The following is a 9,698-nucleotide window of genomic DNA, read 5'->3' on the forward strand; positions in this document are numbered from 1 at the left end:
AAATAGGATGCGAATACTATTATACACATGCTGCTGGAAGTATTATTTATATTGTAATATGCAATTAGTTTAATGTTGAAGAAATATATATATTGATGGAAAATCCCTGCAGTTTGAAAAGGCAGATTACTTCAAGATCTCAATATGGAAGAAGGCAAGAGCTTGCTGCAAGTTTTGGTTGTATTGGCCTGGACTTCGTGGTGGTAATAATGGAGTTACCATTAGTACTCACCCATTTGCCCATAGAACCAACACCATCTTTGGTATTTTTGCATGTGCACAGTTTAATACATAAAAGTTGCCATTGATAATTCAGTGCCTGTAGCATTTAAAATGTTCTGCACTGCTATTAACGTCACTGAGTAGGATACTTAAGGTATCTACTGTATAAACTTGGCCTCAGTGATTACCTTGAGATCAGAGATGTAGAGAACTACAGTATGAAAACAGACTATTTAGCTACCAAGTCTGCACCAAGCATTAACAACCCATTTTCATTCAGCTTAATCCCACTTTTTTTTAAATTCTCCCCACATTTCTATTAAGTCCCTCAGATTTTATTTCTCACTTACAGCAGTTTATAGCATCCAATTAACTTTCCAAATGGCATACCTTTGGAATACGGGAGGAAACCAGAGTACACAAATGAAATCCATGCAACTACAGGGAGAACGTACAAACTCCACACAGATAGCAACAAGGTTGCATCACGGTTTCTGGTGCTGTGAGGCAATATCTGCACTATCGTGTCACCCCACTCACCTGCAGTTCTCACACGAGCTCTCAGATAGCTTCGAATAATGTAAAAAAAAACTACTTAGCAAACTATTTGACCTTAAAATGATGAGTGCATGACAATATCCTCACATGAAAGTTAAAAAGAGCATTATAGTATGTTCAGAAGTTTATGATATTTTAATACTTATCTTTGTTAAGGATTCAACATAATAAATTAAATACAAATTGCTTCTTGGTCTACTGCCACTGAGAGTGCTTTATACTTTATAATTTATTGTCCCCAAACAATTGATACTAGAACGTACAATCATCATAGTGATATCTGATTCTGCGCTTCCCGCTCCCTGGATTACAAATCGATAGTAAATATTAAAAATTTAAATTATAAATCATAAATAGAAAATAGAAAAATGGAAAGTAAGGTAGTGCAAAAAAACCGAGAGGCAGGTCCGGATATTTGGAGAGTACGGCCCAGATCCAGGTCAGGATCCATTCAGCAGTCTTATCACAGTTGGAAAGAAGCTGTTCCCAAATCTGGCCGTATGAGTCTTCAAGCTCCTGAGCTTTCTCCCGGAGGGAAGATGGACGAAAATGTGTTGGCTGGGTGGGTCGTGTCCTTGATTATGCTTTAATATGCTTGAAAGTATATAATCATAAATGCCTCCAACTGGTACTTCACTCAACAGGCATTAAGAAATGGGAAGTTCTCCCACAGGTATCACTAGATATTTGTGGAAAGCTCCCCCTCCCCCACAACACACCCTCCCAAGTTCAATGGCAAGCAATATTACGTGACCACATGATCACTGAAAGAACATTCAGAGCCATTGAGAACAAATCTTAAAACAAAAATAGGACATTCAAAAGTTATCCCAACACTATTTTGGAACCTTCATATGACAACTCTGTCATTTTGATATAAGCTAATTTTTTCAAGGTGGCACCATCTTCAATAAGATTAACATCAATTAACATCTTGAATTTGAGTTCCTTTTAAATGTTGCAATTGTTCCTGTCTTCACTACTTCCTCTGGCAGCTCATTCTGGGTACTCATTGCACTCAGTGTAAGGAATTTTAAATCTTCCTCTTTATCTTGTATCTCTGTCTTCTAGTTTTGGATTTCCCATGAGTTTATAAACTTCTGTGAGGCCACCCTTCATTCTCCTGTGCTCTTGGGAATAAAGATCCAACATGGCCAAACTTTCCCTATAACTTGGGCACTCTAGTCCAGATCTCTTCTGCATCCTCTCTAGCTCCAATAGGCTGGTCCTGGACTTATTTTCCATCTGGCATAGTTTGCATTTTGTTGTTTGATTGTTTGTGGTTTTTGTATTGCTATATTTATGCTCTATTCTTGGTTGGTGCGGCTGTAACGAAACCCAATTTCCCTTGGGATCAATAAAGTATATCTATCTATCTTTTCCAATGTCACAAACGTTGATTTATAAAAGTAGAACAGATTGCACAATCCGGTTCAGAAAAGTTAGTAATATAATGATAAAACTATATGCAGGTTTATAAATGGTTGGAACTGTAACAAGCAAGTTCAAGCTTCTAACACTAATTGAGCGATTCCATGCTTTAAGTAGAATTTGACATTGTGTTGCAAATCACCACATTGCAATCTCCTTAATAAAAAAAGACAATACGTGTTACATTATATGAACTGTTTATTTGCCTAGGTGTTCAGAGGGTTTATTTTTTTGAAACAACATCAACATCCACAATTTAGTACTAGCAAGGCGGAATCAGAATTGACTTGATGATAGGAAACAGAGAGTGATGGTTGAAGGTTGGTTTCTGTGATTGGAGGCCTGCGGTTAAATAGGTGCCCGGGGGTCAGTGTTAGGACCTCTGTCATTTATCATTTATGCACCTAATTTGGATATGAATGTACATGGCATGATTAGCAAATTTGCTGACGATACACAATTAGGGGGTGAAGCAGGTTACAATGAATTACTAAGAGATCCTGCTCGGTTAGAGAGATGAGCTGAGGAATGGTAAATAGTTTTCAAATTAGATAAGTGTGAGATAAGACATTTTGGACATTCAGATCAGAGTAGGACTTATAGAGTGAATGGCAGGACTGGTTTTGGATCAGAGGACCTGTGAGTACAAATACACAGTTTGTTGAAAGTAGTCACACAAGTAGACAGGGTAGTGAAGAAGGCATTTAGCGTGTTGGCTGTCATCAGTCGGAGGACTGGGTTTAGGGGTAGTGATATTATGTTGTAATTATACAAGCCATCAGTGAAACCACTGTTGGAGAATTATGTATAGTTTTGGTCACACTTTTATAGGAAAGACTCAAGCTAGAGAGGATGCAGAAGAGATCTGGACTAGAGTGCCCAAGTTATAGGGGAAGTTTGGCCATGTTGGATCTTTATTCCCAAGAGCACAGGAGAATGAAGGGTGGCCTCACAGAAGTTTATAAACTCATGGGAAGACCAAAACTAGAAGACAGAGATACAAGATAAAAAGGAAGATTTAAAATAAACCTGAGAAGGAACTTCCTTACACTGAGTGTAGTGAGTACCCAGCATGAGCTGCCGGAGGAAGTAGTGAAGACGGGAACAGTTGCAACATTTAAAAGGCATATGGACAGATACCTGGAGTGGAGGAGCTTGGAGGGTTATGGGCCAAATGCAGGTAAGTGGGACTAGCAGGGAAGGTGCTGTGATTGGCATAAGCCAGCTGGGCTAAAAGACCTGTTTCTATGCTGTGTTGTTCTGACTTTATACTCCATAAAAGACAGTTTTGCAGTAATATAGCATCTTCCATGATCTTGGGCAACCTAAAAGTGACCCGTATAGCTAATGGAAGAAACATCTACAAATTGGCCTGATTTAGTTTACATTTCTTAAAATCCTACAGTGTTCAGCTTTCCACTGACCATGAAGGCTGCTTCCACACTTTCTTCAAGCTAACTGATTTCCTTAACAATTGTTCAAGACACTTTAAGTAGTCATTTTTGACAGTACAAAAGTAACAGTCCACTTATTATTTCAATTATTAGAAATCATTAGATTCAATCCAACATTAGGTGACCAAAAGGAAACATGACAGCTTCTCCCCACTTTCGGATTGATAAAGAGCTAACTCTGCCTTAAACTAGCTAGTTACTAGAGGCTGTTCACTGACCTGCATGAAAGCTGAAGGATTATGGGTCAGCTTGTGCAGTGACTGGCTCAGAATTGTCAGCTTCAAATCCCAATGAAAAAAAAAGTGCAGATTTTTAAAATTCAGCAGCAGCTAAGATTAATCCTCAAACTGCTGGGTTGTGAATTAATGGTTTGAACATGTCTTTATTTCATTTTATTGAGCACCTTTAATGCAGTACATCCTCCCAACCTGTATTCTGCGACTTGCTCTATTTTTATAAATGAATGTTTGTGACTTTGGAAATGACCCGAAATTCAAGATGATAAGTGATGTTAACCTTATAGATGGTTTGTCACCTTTAAAAAGATTAGCGTACATCAAAATGGTAGGTGATAGGAATGCATACCACATTACCAGACAAAACGTAACACAAAGTTGCATAAAAATGAATTCAGATTGATCTAAGAATTCGACTACAATGTAGATTTGTAGGAAGAGGAGAAACAGAGGGATGAAGATGTGTTGGGAGAAATCCCAAAGACATGGTGGAGGGAGAAACCTTCACTTTTATTATGTAGTCATGTATGTTCTCGATAAACTGCATTCTCAAATGCTATGTACGAAGGGCTGGTTTTTAAATAAGAATAAATAGCACTTCCTCGGCCACTACTGCCAAGATGGGCTGAATGACCTCCTTCTGTACCATAAAATGTATAGAGTTCTAAGAGGCTGTCAGTGAAGGAAAGACTCAAGAGACAGCATATGGTAAGGACAAGGCCTTGGAAGGATTTGCAAATAAAGTGAAGTGCTAACGCTGAGGAATTGTAAAACTGGGAGCTACATTCTATTTACCATCATTGTGTAGAAATGATGGCAAACTAGGATGTGGTACAAACCAGTTTGTGAAAGTTGAGGGTACAAGGTAGAAGGGCTAGCTAGGAAATCAGTAGTCAAGTTTGAAGGCAACAGAGGCATGGATGAACATTTCTGCAATAGCTCAGCTTAGGCAGTGATGGCAACACACAGCTTTAAGAAAGAGCAAATGGCAAAAAACATTGGTGGTTATTATTTATCAGCCACCAAATAGTAGTTTATAATACTGAGCAAAGCATAAATCAGGATATTAAATGTGCATGTAACAGAAGTAATAGTCATAGATGACTTTAACATGGATAAAACAAATGACCACTGAAAAAGTGGATGGATCATAGAAGGTGTATGATATGGTTTTCTAGATGCTGGAGAACCAACTAGAGTGAAGACTATTTTCAATCTCATATGGTGCAATGAGAGGGTGAGGGAATAATGACCACAATAGGATAAAATCTTGCATTGCGTTTGAAACTGAAACAGTTCAACGTGAAACTAGAATCTTAAATCTTAACAAAAAAAATGAAGATATGAGGGAAAAGTTGATTGCGATACTATACTGAAAGGTTTTGCTGTGGGCAGGCAATAATGAGCACTTAAAAATGCATAGATTTCTTTAAGGCAAAAAAAAAGTAATTCATCTGTGGCTGACAAGGAAAAAATAAAGATAGCAGTAAATCAAAGGAGAAGGCTTATAAAATTGCCAGAAGTAACAAAAACCCAGAGAATGGGAACATTTTAGAACTCAGTTAAGGACTAGGAAGCTGATTAAAAAAGAGCCAAGATAAAAAAAATATAAGAGTGGACTGGAGAGAAACATAAAAATGGACTAATAAAGCTCTCCAAGTATCCAAGAGAAAAAGACTATTAAGTGCAAATGAGTCATTTACAACAGAAGTGAGGGAATTTATAATAGGGAACAAAGAAATCGTGGAAGAATTTGACTACTTTGTGTCTGTCTTAACTGAGGACACAGGTAACATGCCAGAGATATTAGGGAACCATAGACCTAGTAAGGATGAGAAACTGAAGGAAATAGTCTTTGTCAAAAATACTTTTGTGAGCTTGAAAGATGAATAACCCCAAGGATCTGATGTTCTACATCCTAACATTCTGAAAAAGGTGGTCATAAAGGAAGTGAATGTTTTGGTTATTATCTTCCAAAATACTATAGATTAGAGGACAACAAATGTGACCACACAATCTGAGAGGGAGAAAGAAAACAGGGATGACTGACTTGTTAATCTAATATCAGGGAAAATAGTGGAATCCTAAAGAAGGAGGTAATAGCCAAAAACCTAGAAAAGAGTAAGTAACAGAGTCAACGTGCAATTGTGAAAGAAAAATCATGTTTAACTAAACATCTGCAGTTCCTTAAGGATGCGACTGGTAGAACAGATAATTGGAACCAGTGGATGTGGTACAGTTGGATCTTCAAAGACTTTTGATAAGGGGCCAAAAAAAGATTGGTCAACCAGTACACACAGTATTGGGAGGCAAAAATACTAACATGGATTATTGGACAGAAAGCAAAGAATGAGAGTTAATGGGTCTTCAGGTTGGCAAGTTGTGACTAGTGGGTTACCACAGAATTGGTGCTTGGGCTTCAGCTATTCTGAAATCTATGCAAAAGAATGTCCACACATACTATATCTCCTAAGAAATTAAATATAAATGATGTTGAAAAGGCTGTAAGTTATTTAAAACACTATTCAGATCCTATTATTGGTAAGAATGCATACAAATATATCAGATCATGATGCCTTTGACATTCAAATGATTTACTGCTATTCTATTTTTCAATTCACTCAGAAAGAATGGTCAGTTCCTTGAAGTGGCAGGTTGCCAGCAATGAATAATGAATCACTACCTGTAGCAGAGAAGCAAATAAGGGTTGGACATTACTTTCATTTATCACATAATATTTCTCCACAACTCAGGTCGATGATGAATACATAACTAAGTAGCTGACGTAAGACAGGTGTTTGCAGCAGAAATAATCAAGTAATATGGTGAAATCATAGCAGTGTGAAAAGCCACAGATCAACTAAATTATTTTATATGGTACATTTTCACTTTGCATGTTGTGGAGCTTCCGAAACAAAAATAAACTTATTTTAGCTTTCTCTTTTGCTCAGCAAAATCTTATCTGAGCTGGGCAGGCAAGATCAGGGGTGAATTTCTGGTGTGTAATTCAAGGAGGTATGGGAAGAGTGTAGAAACTCGGTTGTGTGGGCACTTTCTATCAACACCTTAAGCACTGGGGTATACATGTGGGCTAGAGTTAGACTGCTTTTGGAAGAATGGATTAACTGGTCCTAAACACAACAGAGGCAATGTATGTAAACCAACTACACAGGGGATTTCCAACATACACCCAGAGGTGTTCACATCCTTGAGTTCCTTCATCTTTTAGGCACTGATGTCCATTTGTGAAGATTGGCTGAGAGGAGGATCAGGATTGCTTTGATGATCACAAGGTTGAATATCTCAACTACCACAGGATCCCAATGTTCCCTGACACTGTGTTCAAATAGCCCACCATTACCTTTTTTGTCCAAATTCAATAATCTACTACAGCCTCTAAGGTGGAGCTACCGGTTACCCTCCATCAGCAGCTGCTCAGCGAACTACTCCACAAAGGGAAGGAGAAGGAATAAGAAAGGAAGTGTGTCCCAACAAAGAAGGATGCAACCTTTTCGCCTTGATACATTAGTGGCACGTTAAGAATGAAATTTGTTATCTGGCGTGAGTTGAGTGAATAGTTCATCGAGTAAATTAGATCTTATATTTCTTCAGATCTTTAAATTGATACCAGGAAAAGAAGCATGGGGTAATATTCTGATGTGCCACTTGCATTGCAGAAGAAATCGTTGTCTGTTTCAACGCTAATCGCATCTAACAATGCAGATTCAGATTAATAAAATTCAGAAATAATGGGAACTACCCCTCCAAGTCTTCCCATCTGAATATTAAGTAAATCTGCGCAACTCAAGTTAAACACGGCCAATCCAGAGTATGACATGTAGCGCCTAAGTCAAATATGCAACATCACCCATCCCCCTCAGCAAAAAAAATTCTACAAAGGAATTCCTTGCTGATAAGGTCTTTATCTTATTATGGCAGGACGCAGCTTAAGCAAAATGGAGCTGTTGCGTGAAGTTCAATCACAATGGGTTCAGCGCTCGAGTGCGCACAACCACGGAGGAAATTTGACCTTGAGTTACAGGTGTCCAATGGATCTCCGTGACCAGCGCTCACCTGCAACCCCCCCCCCCCCCAAGTACTCCGGGCGAACGTTAAATTGAGCTCCTCAGGGCGGTAGACAAAATTCCTTCTACTTTCTCTGAGAGTTGGCGCAGTCTCGTTAACCGTTTCGGGGCTGCAGCAGCATGCAACACATTTCACCCTCTTACAAAAGAAACTGGAATCAGCCGCAGAGTGGTTGTGAGCTCTGCGGTAAAATGATGTACATTGTTCAGAAACCTCAATACTAACAGAAGCAATCCCATGTCTTTCCAAATTCTGATCGGGAAATCCCATGTCTTAAATGTTCTTTCGCTCCTATTACGTCCCTGTAAACTGCTATTCAAGTGAAAGCAACATTCATAAGATGTGTTTTCCCACGAAACACCAACTGCCCTGAAATGTTTCTGCGTGATCCGGGTCGTCCCGAGAGGACTCCGTACGATGTGTAACAATTGAAAGGAACTCCGGGGGTCGGGGGTGGGGGGTGAGGGGGGGGAGGATAAATAAAAGTTTTCCAAAGAACTGTCGATGTATAATTCAGATCTAACCATTCTGTCAAAACTAAAACTAAAACTAAAACTGGCGGCGCCTGTGTGGGGCTGAAGGGTTTTGTTTTAAACACGTAGAAACAACCTTGAAGGAATTCGCAACAGACCCACCACCCATCTGCTGCTGCCGCTGAATCAAGTTTACGTCTCCAGCTCCGATCACGAGCAACAAATGGTTTATTTGAGTAAAACAATGCATGCACATTTCATTGCATAAAACTCATCCCCACTCATTTATAGCGCAAGCCAGGACTGCTCTGCTCCAGCGGATTTGGACATGTTACTCGCCTTTATGTTATAATGAAAGTTAATAAAAGCCGAGGTGATTCGGCCCGCAGGCAATAAAATTCTTCTTTTAAACCTGAACGACCAGATGACTAGTTACGCCGGTTGTTCTCGTTTTCACATTTCACCTGTTGTATTAAAACAAAACTACCCTGTCCCGTAAAAGACACGAGCAAACCTTAGCTCCACTCTCACTTATGATCTCCACAATGCACTTACAGGTAGCGATCCTGATTTTTCAGCTGTCGATGCAAAGCAACCGAATATCCGAAGTAGCTGTCGGCTGGACCCTTCTTAATGATCGGGTTCGTCACATCGATGTTAAAAGCAGAGGAGATCGACACGGCAGCTGACAAGAGAAAGTAAACGCTAGGCTGAAACGGACGGGGAGCACAAGGCGCCATGTCTATTTCAAAGGTAGTGTTAGTTGCAGTTGCTCAGTGATTCTGAGTTCGCCGTCTCTCCCTCCAGCTCCTCCACACCCAGTACACGCCTGTCCTTCAAACCTGCGCACGGAGCACACTGCTCTTCCGGACACAATTACGTACCCTCCGCACTTCGCAGGTCTCAAGCCGCCCAGACCGATCTCCGCTGTTCACATTTAACTCATTACCTCACGAAATCAAGAAAATTGTCAAAGATCGCGCCGGCTGTCAGGGTGCTCGGGAAGCCATGATTTACAGTAAATGTTTGTACTTGTGCAGCCTATCCGATCGTGGACTGAACGATAATTTGATGCGATAGTTAAAACGTCTGAAAATCTAACCTCAGTTAAAAATTGGTCTTCTACAAAAATGGTTTCAATGACATGATTATGGACCCATTGATATCTGTAAACTGGAACTATAGAAACTGAAGAATACAGTTAAATGTAGAAGTGAACATAACGTACAAAATCAACA

General features: G+C 39.5%; 1 protein-coding gene across 2 annotated transcripts in view; it reads right to left on the bottom strand.

Moving 5' to 3' along the window:
* LOC134340275 (integrin alpha-3-like) overlaps nucleotides 1-9,383 on the bottom strand; it is a 150,785-nt gene extending 141,402 nt beyond the window's left edge. Inside the window, exon 1 of one of the 2 annotated variants that reach the window (XM_063037311.1) lies at nucleotides 9,016-9,383. In XM_063037311.1, the coding sequence (XP_062893381.1) occupies nucleotides 9,016-9,200 (185 nt within the window). In that variant the 5' untranslated portion in view covers nucleotides 9,201-9,383. The remainder of the gene's footprint in view (nucleotides 1-9,015) is intronic. The other variant, XM_063037310.1, reaches the window with a different exon arrangement.
* Between the last annotated feature and the right edge of the window lie 315 nt (nucleotides 9,384-9,698).

Source organism: Mobula hypostoma, chromosome X1 (genome assembly GCF_963921235.1).
Source record: "Mobula hypostoma chromosome X1, sMobHyp1.1, whole genome shotgun sequence".
NCBI classification, from domain to species: Eukaryota; Metazoa; Chordata; class Chondrichthyes; order Myliobatiformes; family Myliobatidae; genus Mobula; species Mobula hypostoma.